Genomic DNA, 14,896 nt, shown 5'->3' on the forward strand with positions numbered 1-14,896 from the left:
ATCCAAGGTCAGAAGATGCACCTCTCCACTACTAAGTTCAGGGCAGAAGTATTATTGTGTTGGTTAAAAATAGTGGCACTAGGAATTCACACAAGTATCCTTCACTGCTAAATTCTCAAGGGCCCTACATAAATAAACCTCTTAAATCTGTGATGGGCATTCCATGGGCTTCCTCTTTGGAAAACAAATACATCTTTCTTCTCTGTCTCCATCTCCTAATCTTTCTCTCTCATATGATCTTGTGTTGAACTATTTGTTGCTCTGTCTTCCAATGCAGATTGAATAACAGTTATGCCTGCCTGAAATCCGGCAATATCTCTGAAGCAATGGAGGACTTCACTGGAGGCATTGCCGAGTCCATCAAAGTCTCTTCCAAATCCCCCCAGGTTCTCTGGGGTCTTGTCAACAAGTCACTCAGAAGAACCTCTCTTTTATCCTGTTTCATCAAGGTGAGGAGGCAAAACTCTGGTGCTGGGGGATGAAGTATATCTTAGGGCAGGGGTGTCCAATGTCGGTCCTCGAGGGCCGCAATCCAGTCGGGTTTTCAGGATTTCCCCAATGAATATGCATTGAAAGCAGTGCATGCACATAGATCTCATGCATATTCATTGGGGAAATCCTGAAAACCCGACTGGATTGCGGCCCTCGAGGACCGACATTGGACACCCCTGTCTTAGGGAAAAGAAAAGGACAGGGACACTTATATTGGGATAGGACATGCTTCAAGATTACTGCTACAATTAATTATTTCTATAGTGCTACCAGACGTACGCAGTGCTCCACAGAGTCACAAAGAAGATAGTCCCTGCTCGAAGGAGCTTACAATCTAAACAGACAAGACAGACAAACAGGATGCCAAGGATACAGTTAAGAGGAATGGTTAATCTGCTGGCTAGGTTGGTGGGTGTTTTTTGTTTTTTTTTTTTTGCAATAATCAAACATTTTAGTAAGTGTCCAAGACACAATTAGGATGCTTGGGGCTAGACCTATTTTAATGATTATAACCTATTAGAATGATACCCAAACTGACTAGATGACCACTGGAGTGATGACGGCATGACCCGTCCACACTCCCCCAGTGGTCACTGACCCTCTACCAACCCCAAAGATGTGGATGAAACAGTAGATAACTGCCTATACGATAGCTTCAGATGGTATGGCCGGTCCTAATAGAGCAGTAAGCGATTCCTATTTCAAGTTGCATTCCATAATTTCTAAATCTCTCATTACCACTTCTACCAACCGCTTTTAAGAAGCGACCCTACTCCTGATGTTATGTCCCCTCGCCTTTTCTCTTCTCACCCCTTTTTCCCCCCCCCATTAATTAGAACAATGTAACTTCCCCCCCTTTTGCTCCTTTTAACCCCCACTTTCATGTTTGTCTTTGTAAAATGTCTTTAATGTTCACTCTTCCCCCCCCCTTTTTTTTTTTTTTTTTATAAGTACAGTGGTACCTTGGATTACGAGCATAATCCGTTCCAGGAATATGCTCGTAATCCAAAATGCTCGTTTATCAAAGCAAGTTTCCCCATAGAAAATAATGGAAACTCGCTTTGATACGTTCCCACCCCCCACCCCCCCCCCCGATAACCAGCATTGCTCCCCCCGCTTGCAAAGGCCCCCTCGCTCCAACCGGCACCCCCCCCCCCCCGCGAACCGGCCCCCCCCCGCCCGAACAACTTAAACTTAACCTCCCCTCCCCAAGTCTAGCACAGGCACAGATCGTGTGCCTAGAAGATCTTCCGGCTTCCGGCTTCTGCCTGCCTGCCTGGAGCATGCATCTGCGCATGCTCAAGGACTTCTAATTCTCCCTCTCACATCTAAATGGTGCTGATTTGGATGTTTCTAACTTGGACATTTTTGTAGTCAAAATGGCAAATAACTTTAGATGTCCTGATGGTCTAGACATTTTGGTATCGAAGACATCCAAGTAGTCGATTTAAAAAAAAAAAAAAATGTATTTGAACATCCTGTTCGAAAATGGACTATCCAGTCTAGAACTTGGATGTGTAGTGGGAAATGTCCAAATTCGGACTTATATAGGACTAAAGGCACTTAAATTTAAAGTAAAGTTCTAAATAAGCAAAATATATTAAAGATAGATAAAGATAGCTTATGTAAACAATTTCACATTAGTGCAATGTTTTTGTAGGACTTCAGAAATAACACTTGTTGGACAAAAATAGCTGGAATGCTATTCCACGGTGTCTTGTCACTAGTCTCATTTTTTTAATTTTGTAAATACTTGTTAAAGTGCAAAAACGTGCTTAAAAATCTTGATTCAAAACATGCTTAAAAATCTTGATTCAAACGATAAATAACTTTTCTCCAAACATAATATTTTAGTTCAGTAAGCAAAAGACTTAGCTTGGTGGTCGCGTCGGGAAGGGAATGGAAAAGCCGACACAATCATGTTCGTCATTAGGGCTGTTTCAAGGCTCACTCCCCCCTTTTTCCTTTCTACTGCATGTTAAAGGCTCAAACAGACTGTAGAAAGGAAAAAGTGGGGGAGTGAGCTTTGAAACAGTATACCATCAGGTCCAGGTGATTTGTGTGTGTGTTCCTCAGATTATCCAAACTCGGATTTGGACGTCATATTGAAAATGCCCCTCCACGTCTATACTGAGGTGTCAGACTAATCATTACACATTGTGTCTTCTTTTTGCATGGCCATTTTCTCCAGAGATGCTTGCACATAATTGTGTCATACTATAATTCTTTAATAGACATGGGGGATCTTAGTGAATGAAAAGCACACAGTAGCTCTGAGGAGCGCATTATGTCTGTTCTATGGTCCTACTAGTCCAATATGTTGAAGGGAATAGACTTAGTAGAGAAAGAGAGATTGATCACCCTCTCCAAGGTGGAGAGAATGAGAGGGCACTCTCTAAAGTTAAGAGGATAGATTCTGTACAAACATAAGGAAGTTTTTCTTCACCCAGAGAGTGGTAGAAATCTGGAACACTCTTCCAAAGGCTGTTATAGGGGAAAACATTCTCCAGGGATTCAAGAAAAGGTTAGATAAGTTCCTGCTGAACCAGAATGTACGCAGATAAGGCTAGACTCAAATAGGGCACTGGTCTGACCTAAGGGCCGCTGCGTGAGCGGACTGCTGGGCACGATGGACCACTAGTCTGACCCAGCAGCGCCAATGTAAGTATTAGCCAGAGACTTCACAGTACATAAGCTTTGGAGAATGCACAGACTTCATGATACCTAAGCATTGGAACGTGCACAGGTCTGGAGACCTCATAGACCCCCTCCTTTATAAAGCCGCACTAGCATTTTTAGCACAGGCCATCACACTAACAGCTCCGATGCTCATAGAATTCCTATGAACTGCCCCAGCCGGCGCTAAAAATGGTAGTGTGGCTTTGTAAAGGAGGGGGAGTATTTATTTATTTTAAAAACTTATATTCTGCTTAAATGCTATGTGGATTATAATAACAACATTCACAATACAATAAAAACTAATCAAAAATAAAAGAATCACAATAGTACCTTAGCTTAGGAGAGTGCACAGCTGCATTCTCCAAATAATCCACAGTGCCAGATCGTCGCAGAGACCTCAGAATGCCTGAATCATGGAGAGTCCACATGTTCTTTCTCCTGAAATGTACAAGTTAAGGAGTGTTAGTAGCTATTTCATTTATATAAGTAAAGAGGCAGAGAAAGCATATCCAGGCTCCTTCATGGGAGTAAACATTTTGGCTTCAGTCCAATAAGAAGCGGTTTGGCCTGTTAGGGTTGTGATAAGTTTGCTTAAGGACTAAGATGGGATTTTTGTTTTAAGGTTAATATTTTAAGCACATCTGTGCACCGTCACACACTGTAAGAAGTAACACTCATCAACTCATGTTATTTCCAGTGTAATCCTCAAACTGCTCTTTGACAAGTCCTCACAAGGAAAGGCCGTGCTTGGAAATGTGTCCTTTAAGCAGATTGAACGTTTGAATTTTTTGTTGTTGTTGGAAATGGTGAACTACATTGACCTCCTGCTGTGCAACTGGGAGATCACGTAATTAATGTGAGAAAAGAATTGCATTTATTAAGTGTATCACTGGATTGTCATTTAACCATGAAAGATCAAGTGGCACAAGTTCAAATTACATCTATTGAGGAGACTGAAACCTTTAATATCGATGAGTGATTTTCAGAATGTTTTACAGAGTTTGGTACTTTGGAAGATCGATTACCGTAATGCTGCTGCATTACATTTGTGAATAGCAAGATGTAAATTACAAGCACTTCAAATAATTTGAAATGCAGTAGCAAGAATGTTGACAGGAGTGAATCGATATGTTTCTATGACTCCAGTTTTGAAACAACTACACTGGTTACTAATTGGTTGGAGAGTTCACTATAAAGTATTGGTGATGGTACAAGTACCGTGGTATTTCAAAGAAAAATTGTTTGTCTATATTCCTGGCAGAAATTTAAGATCTAAGACAGCTGTGCAAAATGTTACTAGTTAATGGTTGCTGCAAGATTATGAAATAGATTGCCAGGTACCTTATATACTTATGTAGTTCATAAATTTTCCAAAACTCATCTATTTGTATAGTCATTCTGGTGTTAAATGGTGTGGATTGGAATTTTGAAATAGGATGATGCTATTGCTGATGTGCAATGTTATGTGGTACGATTTTATATATGTTTTTTGTAACTCGCCTAGGTTTTAGGCAGAAGATACAATTTAAAAAAATGAATAAATGCATAGATTGTATTCATCTTACTAAGCAACTCATATACCATAACAATTTATCTACAGGTACTGGACAGAGCAGATATTGGAAAGATGAACAAAGTCGGGATGGTGATGGGCCATGCCTACGCTCTCATTGGAACCAGAACTGTATGTAGGGAGAGCTGGGAAGCCAGAAGGAGAGGTTGCTGCAGAAATAATGCTGAACCCACTTTTTCAACCTTGCACTTTATTCCTGCCTCTTTGGGCTTCCAGCTCAATTGGAATGTGGCACTTTGCCTCTTCATTTGCAAAAATCCAGGATTATTACCCCTGCTTTAAATTTCTTCTCATTTTACTTAGACTGATCCAGTGGCATCGCCACGGGGAGCTTGGACCCCCTCACCTTTGGCTCAGGACCCCTCTGCCTTCATGCTGGCAGGATTGCCAAGCCCCATCCAGCTGAAGACGTAGCCTACCCAAGTTGTGCCTGCAGCAGTACTTAATTCACTCAGGCACACTTCGGCAGCTAATGCTGGCTCTCTCGCACATGTTCAGTTCAGATCTAACTGAGCATGTGTGGGAGAGCTGACATGAAGTGCTACTGTAGGGACAACCCATATGGGAGGAGATGTCTTCGACTGTCAGCAAAGGTAATTTTGCTGTAGGCAGTGATGGATAGACAGCCCAGTCTATTTTTGAGAACCTCCAAAAATGGACTACTTGGCTATACCCCTGGTCTTTGAGGTAGTGGAAATACTGTAGTGCCTTGGGCTCCATTTGGACCTTTAAAGTTTTAGCAGCATCTTTAATCCTAAATGATTCAGGGAGTGGAAAACCTTAGCTGGAAATCAAGCCCAAGTTTCTACTCATTGACAAAGACAGGGGGGAAGCCACTGCTTGCCATGGATTGGTAGTATGGAATATTGCTACTCCTTGGATTTGGGCCAGGTACTAGTGACCTGGATTGGCCACTGTAATAACAGGCTACTGGGCTTGATGGACCAATGGCTATTCTTATGTTCTTGTGTTAATCAAGACTCATGGACAAAACAAATAAGACTTGATAAGGCTTCATTCCTGCAGGAGAGAGGGTGGACTTCCTTGTGCTTCTAAAGAGGTTTTCTATGTCCTCTCTCCCATGCTGGCCCTTGTCTGGTTAATGTAACCCTGGGTACCTGATTTTCTGGTAACAGTCTTAGAGAGGGCAAAGGCCTACGTAACACACCCCATGCCCCTGGGACTGTGCTGATAGGGGGAAAATTTTTTCCAGTGCTCTCCTCTATGAAACTAAAATCTCACTCCAGATGTAATCACAGGTTCCTAAAAAAGTCCTGCAAGAGAAAGGGATGATCTGGGCTTAAATCTTCTATTCTGTTTGCCTTCATCTTTCATGATCACATTTATCTTGATCTGCAGGTAAAGAAAGGGGCAACTACTGTCCTCTTGTTTCGCCTCAGGAATCCTTGGGGTTTTGTGGAATACAATGGCCCATGGAGTGACAAGTATGTGTTTTTTTCCAATGCCACCTTCCCCTTCCACCATGATCAGTTCTACTTTCTTCTCCATTCTAACTATTTTACAGCCTACTCCTGTCCCATTTTCCCCCCTCCACCTTAATCATCTTCATTTTCCCCTTCACGCCAATCCCATTTTCCAACCTGTCAACCATTCCAACTCAACCTTCCCTTCTGCTATGACTAGCCCCACCTTCCACCCTACATAACACCAGCTTGGCCCATGAGCTCCTTTTTACTCTGCTCTGAATCTTCCCTTCTTTTTATAACTTCAGCTGCTTTGTGAAGAGATGTTCTGTGAAAACAGATACTAAACTGTTCTGTCTGGCTCCTCTCACTTTACAGGTCTTCTGAGTGGGACACATTCAGCAAAAAGGATAGGAATCAACTGAAACTGGAGCTGAAGGAAGATGGAGAGTTCTGGTATTGTTTAGATTTCTCTGAACTCACAGTACAATATTATTTCTGTAGTACAGGCAGTGCAAGGGCACACCTCAGAACTCACAGATTTCCCAAAGCGGTAGTGCCTACCAGTGACTTTTTTTTTCATATGTCCTTCCTGAATTGGTGCACAGAAAAACCACTTCATACCATGGTTGTTTGGGTTGGTTCCAAATGAAAGTGGATACTGAGCACTCACTACCATAAGATGTATGAGAAATAACTCTCAGCCTTAACTCTATCTTAGTTACCCATGAATAATATGATGTACAGTAAAATGAACGAACGGTATAACAAGATTAATAAACCATAAACCATACTCCTCTGTGTCACTTAGGGGACAACATCAAAATCTCTGGAACATATATTCATTTGTACTTAAGGGCTAGCCCATTCACCAGTTCTTATACACATGCATCAATATGCCAGTTGAGGGTTCCATCACACAGTGTAGGACAGATATTATCTGCATACAGGTTTTTTCCTATTGTTTTCTCTCAGGATAGCATGTGATGACTTCAGCAAGTTCTTCACAGTGATTGAAGCGTGTAGCTTGAACCCTGATTCTTTGGATGATGGCAGCTCTAGCTGGGGCATCACCAGCCATGAGGGCTCTTGGGTTGCTGGGTACAATGCTGGAGGTGGCAACAAACACAGTAAGTACAATCTTGTGCAATCAGTGCTGAAGAGGCAGGTTAAGGGGGGAATTCATCAAAGGGTGCTGCCGCATTAGAAACATGATAGCAGATAAAGGCCAAATGGCCCATCTAGTCTGCCCATTCACAGTAACCACTATCTCTTTCTCTCTCCAAGAGATCCTACATGCCTATCCCAGGCCCTCTTGAATTCAGACACAGTCTCTGTTTTCACTACCTCTTCTGGGATCTATCACCCTTTCTGTAAAAAAAGTATTTCCTTAGATTACTCCGGAGCCTAGCACTTCTTAACTTCATCCTATGTTTTCTCATTGCAGAGTTTCCTTTCAAATTAAAGAAACTCGACTCATGTGCATTTACATTATGTAGGTATTTAAACATCTCTATCATATCTCCCCTCTCCCACCTTTCCTCCAAAGTATACAGATTGAGATCTTTAAGTCTGTCCCCATACACCTTACGATGAAGACCACATACCATTTTAGTAGCCTTCCTCTGGACCGACTCCATCCTTTTTATATCTTTTTGAATGTACACAATATTCTAAATGAGGTCTTACCAAAGTCTTATACAGGGGCATCAATACCTCCTTTTTCCTATTAGCCATACTTCTCCCTATGCAACCTAGCATCCTTCTAGCTTTCGTTGTGACCTTTTCAACCTGTTTGGCCATCTTAAGATCATCACATACAATCACACCCAAGTTCCGCTCTTCTGTCATGCACATAAGCTCTTCACTCCCTAATCTGTACCGTTCTCTCGAGTTTTTGCAGCCCAAATGCATGACCTTGCATTTCTTAGCAATAAATTTTAGCTACTAAATTTCAGACCATTCTTCAAGCTTCGCCAGGTCTTTTTTCATGTAATTCACACCATCCAGCATGTCTACTCTATTGCAGATTTTGGTATCATCCGCAAAGAGGCAAATCTTACACGACAACCCTTCAGCAATATCGTTTATAAAAATGTTTAAAAGAACAGGCCCAAGAACAGAACCTTGAGGCACACCACTGATAACATCCCTTTCCTCAGAGCAATCTCCATTGATCACTACCCTCTGTCGCCGTCCACTCAACCAGTTCTTGACCCAGCCTGTCACTTTGGGACCCATCCCGATGGCACTCAGTTTATTTATTAGACATCTGTGTGGAACACTTTCAAAGGCTTTGCTAAAACCTATATATACCACATCTAGCACACATCCTCTATCTAATTCTCTGGTCACCCAGTTAAAGAAATTGATCAGATTTGTCTGACAAGACCTACCTCTAGTGAATCCATGTTGCCTCCAGTCCTGTAATCCACAGGATTCCAGAAACTTGACCATTCTCTGTTTTAAAGGTGTTTCTATTAATTTGCTTACCACAGAAGTCAGACTTACCGGCCTGTAATTCCCTACTTCTTCCTTACTTCTTCTTTTGAAGAGAGGAACCACATCCACCCTTTGCCAGTCCTCCAGTACCACTCCTGACTCTAGAGACTTGTTGAAAAGGTCAGTCAGCGGACCTACCAGAACTTTCCTAAGTTCCTTCAGCACCCTAGGATTTATACCAGGGGTGCCTATACTTTTTGGGCTTGCAAGCTACTTTTAAAATGACCAAGTCAAAATGATCTTCCAACAATAAAATTTTTAAAAAACACAAAACATACTGTATGCAGGGTTTTTTCAAAGAGGTCAAGACAGATGACTCTATGCAATGTCACCTCAGTAACAACTATACAAAAATAGACAAATATACCCCCCTCCCTTTTTACTAAAGCACAATAAGTTTTTAGCGCAGGGAGCTGTGCTTAATGCCCCGCGCTGCTCTTGATACTCATAGGCTCCCTGCGCTAAAAACCACTATTGCAGTTTAGTACAAGGGGGCCATTGTGCAAAATATAGACAGAACATAAGAACATAAGAACATAAGCAGTGCCTCCGCCGGGTCAGACCATAGGTCCATCCTGCCCGGCAGTCCGCTCCCGCGGCGGCCCAGACTGGTCACGACCTGTCTGTATCACCAGAAGAGGCTCCCTTGCCACCTTGGTTTCCCATTTAAGTCCTGTCTTCCTATCGAAGTCCTAACCTTCCGGTCTTGCACATGCACGACCTGGTTTGGTTTCTATACTCATTACTTGGTTAGCTTTTTATACTTGTGTTACATCCCAGCTCCTCCCTCAGTATCCCGCGATCCCTTTATCCCTCAGGAATCCGTCCAATCCCTGTTTGAATCCCTGTACCGTACTCTGCCTGATCACTTCCTCCGGTAGCGCATTCCAAGTGTCCACGACCCTTTGGGTGAAAAAAAACTTCCTTGCATTTGTTTTGAACCTATCTCCCTTCAGTTTCTCCGAATGCCCCCTCGTATTCGCTGTCCCTTTCAGTCTGAAGAATCTGTCCCTATCCAACCTCTCTATGCCCCTCATGATCTTGAAGGTCTCTATCATATCTCCCCTGAGCCTCCTCTTCTCCAGAGAGAAGAGCCCCAGCCTATCCAACCTCTCGGCGTATGGGCATTGTTCCAGCAGATATAAATTCTCAAAACGGACACATTTTGATCACTAAATTGAAAATAAAATCATTTTTCCTACCTGTGTTGTCTAGTGATTTCATAAGTCTCTGGTTGCACTTTCTTCTTCTGACTGTGCATCCAATATTTCTTCCCTTCTTTCAGCCTACTGTATGCTTCCTCTCCTCCAGACCTCATTCCCTCCCCAACATTTTCTTCCTCTCTCCCTGCCCCCTCCCCTTTCTTTCTCCCTTCTTTCTTTCTGTCTCCCTGCCTGCCCCCTTTCTTTCTTTCTGTCTCCCTGTCCCCCTTTTCTTTCTTTCTGTTTTCCTGCCTGCCCCCTTTCTTTCTTTCTCCCTGCCCCCCCCCAGCTACTGCCGCCGCCATCGGGAACAGGCTCTCTAGCCACCGCTGCCCCAATCTCTCTGCTTCCCGACGCAGAAGCGTCGGGCCGACCAGCATTCCTCTCCCCGACGTCAATTCTGATGTTGGAGAGGAAGTTCCGGGCCAGCCAGCAACGATTGGCTGGCCCGTAACTTCCTCTCCGACGTCAGAATTGACATCAGGGAAAGGAAGGCTGATCGGCCTGGAGCTTCTTCATCCTGTTTACGGGGTTGGGATGCAGGTAGAACGTGAAGGCAATGCGAGTCTATCACGGAAAGGGGAAAGGGAGATGGAGGAAGGAAATGGCAGTAAGAGTGGGGAGACTCAAATATTAACCAATATCCCTATGTTTGAACTTTTGTTTTGGCCCAAATATCTTGCTTTATAGTCAAGTATATACGGTATATGCACATAGATTTCACCACCCTATCTCTCATCTCTGGGAACATCCATTTTTGAATAGCTCTGTATAGCTGTGTTGTTGTGAAAAGTATAAGCTGTAGCCACTCTTTCTATGGTAAATTTCCAAGTCAGGGATTCTAGTCTATGGTTGGGCAGCTAGATCCCTTTACACCTCTTAGCAATCACAGTAGCCTTGAAGACCAGGTCTCAGAATGACACAGAAAAAAATATTTTGTGTGTGCTTTAAACTTTCTCTTTTTTTACAAATTGCAGTGAAGTTTAAGATTTTGGAAAGTGATGCTGGAACAGCCTAAAATGAAAGCAGAAGGGCTGTGACAGCAAACATTTCTGTAATATGCTGTGGCCTTCTCCCTGACAGAAACCTTCTTCACCAACCCACAGTTCCAGTTGAGACTGCAAGAGGAGGATGACAATGATGAGGAAGGGGAGATTTCCTGCACGGCAGTGGTGGAACTTCTGCAGAAAAACAGGCGCAAGCATGGCATTGTAGACTTCCTATACATTGCCTTCCACATTTATAGAGTAAGTGAGTGAGAAAGAACTGCAGCACACAGTACCATAGTATCTCCAGAGAAGGTAGGGTTACCAGATGTCCTCTTTGTAGAGGACTGTCCAAGGGTCCTGTCAGGTTTTCAAAACCCAGCAGTTTGCCTGGGGTCTTTTTTTTATTTAAATCATTTTTATTCAATTTTCAATATAAATACAAACAATTTCAACAATATAATATAAAATAAAAATAATTAATTAAATAATTTAACAACAATTAATTCCTTCTATACATCTTCCCATTTCCATTCCTCCCCCTCCCCCCCCGCCAAGGCTGCAAAAAATAACCCAAACCCATATATAATTAATATGTTTTCAAGACCAATCTATTAAAATACTACTTGCTTTAGAAGTTAATGTATTTTTAAAAGGTTGCCAAATCGTGAGAAACACCTGCCCCTTCCTAGTTTCCCATTCAGAAATAGACATATTTTCCATTATTTAAAAATGTAACATATTAGAGTGCCATTGACTATAAGTTGGATGGATTGATTTTATCCAAAGTGAAAAGATAATCTTCAAACCTGAAAGTATAGTTCATTTTTTAAAACTTTTAAATCTACTTGGAATAGGATGTTGTATATCAAATAACCAAAATAAACTATAACTATTATGCCATTTGGTATTCCACATACTACTAACTCTAGAAAAAAAACACATTCCAAAACTGGTTTACCCAAGCACAAATCCAAAACATATGGGATAAAGTGGCTCTATAATAACCACACTTGGGACGAGAACCTTCAGATACAAATGTTGCACAATAAGCACGCCAAGGCACTATATATACACTATATATACACACACACGACAAATAAATTTATATCCCATTTCAAAATATGAAATATCAGGTAATAATTTATATAACAATTTAAAAAATGTATGTATATTTGAACCTTGTAATTTGATCTGCATTTCCACATTCCATGCCTGTGCAATCTTATCATAGTCTAAAGATGAAGAAAATTCTAAAAGAGAGTGTTTGAAGTATCTTAATGGTACTATTAATTGAGCTTCTAATCAATAGTTTTCTGATAAAAGTTCATATATTTTTAGAAGTAATGTTGATGTTATCAAAGAGTTCACCTAATATCTAAGTTGCATATAAGAATAAACATCCAAATTATTCCAATTATAGATAATATGTAACTTAAAGAGGATTGGTAAAGTACCATCTTCATTAAGTATCTGATAAAGATAAAAATTGTTTCTTTACCTTGCCATCTGAAATCTATCTGATGTCGTACCAGGGAGAAAGAAACCATTATCACAAATAGGCAACAGAGGTTGGAACGAAAATCTAGACCTATCTGATTGCAAACTTGTCTCCAAGTAGATCTTAATGGAGCAAGAAAAAAATAATAAGGATTCCCCAAGACAGGAACCCTTATTCGAGGTTTAAGAAGATAACTAAAATGATAGGGTTTCCAAAATTGTAGTTCCACTGGAGTCCATGAGAAAAAAGAAGTAGACAAAATCCAATCTTGTATATGACACATATGACATGCTTCTACAAATTGTCTTAATGCCAACATGCCTTGACTTCTCTTATCAATAGGTAAAACTGCCATACGAAGAGGAATATGAAAACTAGCTACCACCCAAAAAAAATCCATGCCTGGGTTTTGAAAAGGGTTGAGCTTGGGGGCCATGTTTGGAGGGCGTCTGCACATGCGCAGATGCAATGACATCACATGCATGCATGGGTGTGGCATCATCATTTCACACATCATCATGACGCATATGTGCAGAGACCCTCCAGATGTGGCCCCAAAAAGACAAGGTTTGGAGGGGCGGAATGGGGTGGGTCCACGCGTCCTTTTTTTTTTTTTGAACAAAAAATCTGGTAACCCTAGAGAAAGGCATGAACCAAACTGAAATAGAATAGAATCAGCATTCATATATATCTGATTCTGCCCTTCAGAGTTACTTTTGCACTTGGCACATTCCACCCCTTCCTTGTCCCTATGGTCCATTCCTTTCTTCTCCTTCTTTGTTATAAACTCATCTCTGGTCTTCTTTTCTGCAGGTTCCACTCCAGGTGAGAAGAATCTCTTCCTTTCCAGACCTCAACCTGTAAGCAGGATGTCCAAGTATTTGATCTTTTATGCGACCAGCACGAAGGTCTAATACTGATTGATGAGCACAGTGAGAGGAATGTGATGATGTGGAAGTTGGGATCAAATGAGGGAGGGATCAGGAATTGGAGGGGGGGGCATGACCTTTGTGCCAGTCAAAACAGCTAGGCACCTAAGAGATCATTTTATAAGCCTTTCTTGTATATAAAACTGCTTTTTTTTTTTCATTCAGACATTGCCACTTATAACATTGTCCAGGGATTTATACATAGAGGAACATGCTTTTTTTCATAGAAACTAATTTTATAGCAGGGTGACTGCATCAAAATTGCAAAAAGGCACCTATTTTATAAAGATGCATAAAACACCAATATGCATTTTAAAATAGACTGGTACAAATACTCCTAATAGCGTACAAATTCACTCACACAAATTTACAAGTGCTTTGGAAAAGGTTTAATGGTGTGCATGTAATTTATGTATATGCTCATGTGTTTGGTAAAATATGTGCTTATATTACACCTCCATCCCAGCTCCACCAAAACATTTTCACGACAGAAAAACATCCAAAAATCAATACATGGACATTTTTCTCTGTAAAACGTCCAAGTGCCGTTAATCGAAATAATGAACTTAGACGTTTGCCCTCTGAAATGTCAAACTTAGAAAGAGGCATATTAGAGGCGTGTTTTGGGTGGGATTGGGAAGGCTGTGGGCCAGGTTAGACTTTGATGTTTTATGATAATAATTGAACCTTTTGCAGGATTTCCTAAACGGAACTTAGATGTTCCAAGCTAGACCTGTTTTAAAAGTGTCACAGTTCCAAAAGGTATCCAAACTGACCAGATGATCACTGGAGGGATTAAGTAATGACCCCCCCCCCCCCACACACACACACACACTCTGCCAGTGATCACTAACTCCAACCCCAAAAATATGAATACAGTACATAACTGTCTCTAGAACAGCAGCATCTAGTATAGGAAATCCTAGTAGACATCACACAGGTGTCATAAGTAGTCTGGTGGGTGAGCTATTCTTATGTTCTTAAACTAGTAACCGGTTATTGTGTGATATAGGCAGTTAACCTTTACATGCTAATAGGGGATATTCAAGGGAGTTAACTGGTTATCTTATGCTGAATATTTGCATTTAGCCCTTTAAGCGCTATTTAACCAAGCAGCGTTGTTCCAGCGTCGTTTCTAGCCAGATTCAGAATACCGCCGCGAAGTTGATCTATGGAAAAAGCAAATTCGACCATGTGACTCCTTTGCTTTTCTCTCTCCACTGGCTCCCGGTTTATTTTAGAATTCAGTTTAAGTGTTTATGTATTGTTTTAAAGATTTTACATGAAATCTTTGCTCCTCTTGTTCCTCTGCTATGGAATGTTTATAGATTTTCATATGCGAGAGACATTCATCGATTTAAACTTTCTCTTCCTTCTACTAAAGGAATTCAAGGAGTTAAGAATTTTAGCAGCTCTCTGGTGTTTAAAGTTCCCCAACTATGCAATGAACTTCCCCTAATTTTGAGGTGTCCCAGTTCCTTCCAACTCTTCCGTAAACTTCTAAAAACCTTTTTATTCGTTAAACATTTTGAAAACTAACTCTTGTATTTCAGTTTACTTTATTTTTTTTAATTTATTGTTCACCGCGTAGAGCTTTCTTTGGTTGAA

General features: G+C 41.2%; 1 protein-coding gene across 6 annotated transcripts in view; it reads left to right on the forward strand.

Annotated features, from left to right (window-relative positions):
* The window catches only part of LOC117365402 (calpain-2 catalytic subunit-like), a 104,125-nt gene that overhangs the window by 37,914 nt on the left and 51,315 nt on the right, over positions 1 to 14,896 (forward strand). For 5 of the 6 annotated variants that reach the window (XR_004540409.1, XM_033955806.1, XM_033955805.1 and 2 more), the window contains 7 exons: positions 278 to 449; positions 4,772 to 4,855; positions 6,104 to 6,189; positions 6,547 to 6,624; positions 7,144 to 7,298; positions 10,956 to 11,119; positions 13,173 to 13,184. Coding sequence is in view for 5 of the 6 variants with exons in the window: in XM_033955806.1 (XP_033811697.1) it covers positions 278 to 449; positions 4,772 to 4,855; positions 6,104 to 6,189; positions 6,547 to 6,624; positions 7,144 to 7,298; positions 10,956 to 11,119; positions 13,173 to 13,184 (751 nt within the window). In the remaining variant the exon portion in view is untranslated. The remainder of the gene's footprint in view (positions 1 to 277; positions 450 to 4,771; positions 4,856 to 6,103; positions 6,190 to 6,546; positions 6,625 to 7,143; positions 7,299 to 10,955; positions 11,120 to 13,172; positions 13,185 to 14,896) is intronic. The other variant, XM_033955804.1, reaches the window with a different exon arrangement.

This window comes from Geotrypetes seraphini, chromosome 8 (genome assembly GCF_902459505.1).
Source record: "Geotrypetes seraphini chromosome 8, aGeoSer1.1, whole genome shotgun sequence".
NCBI classification, from domain to species: domain Eukaryota; kingdom Metazoa; phylum Chordata; class Amphibia; order Gymnophiona; family Dermophiidae; genus Geotrypetes; species Geotrypetes seraphini.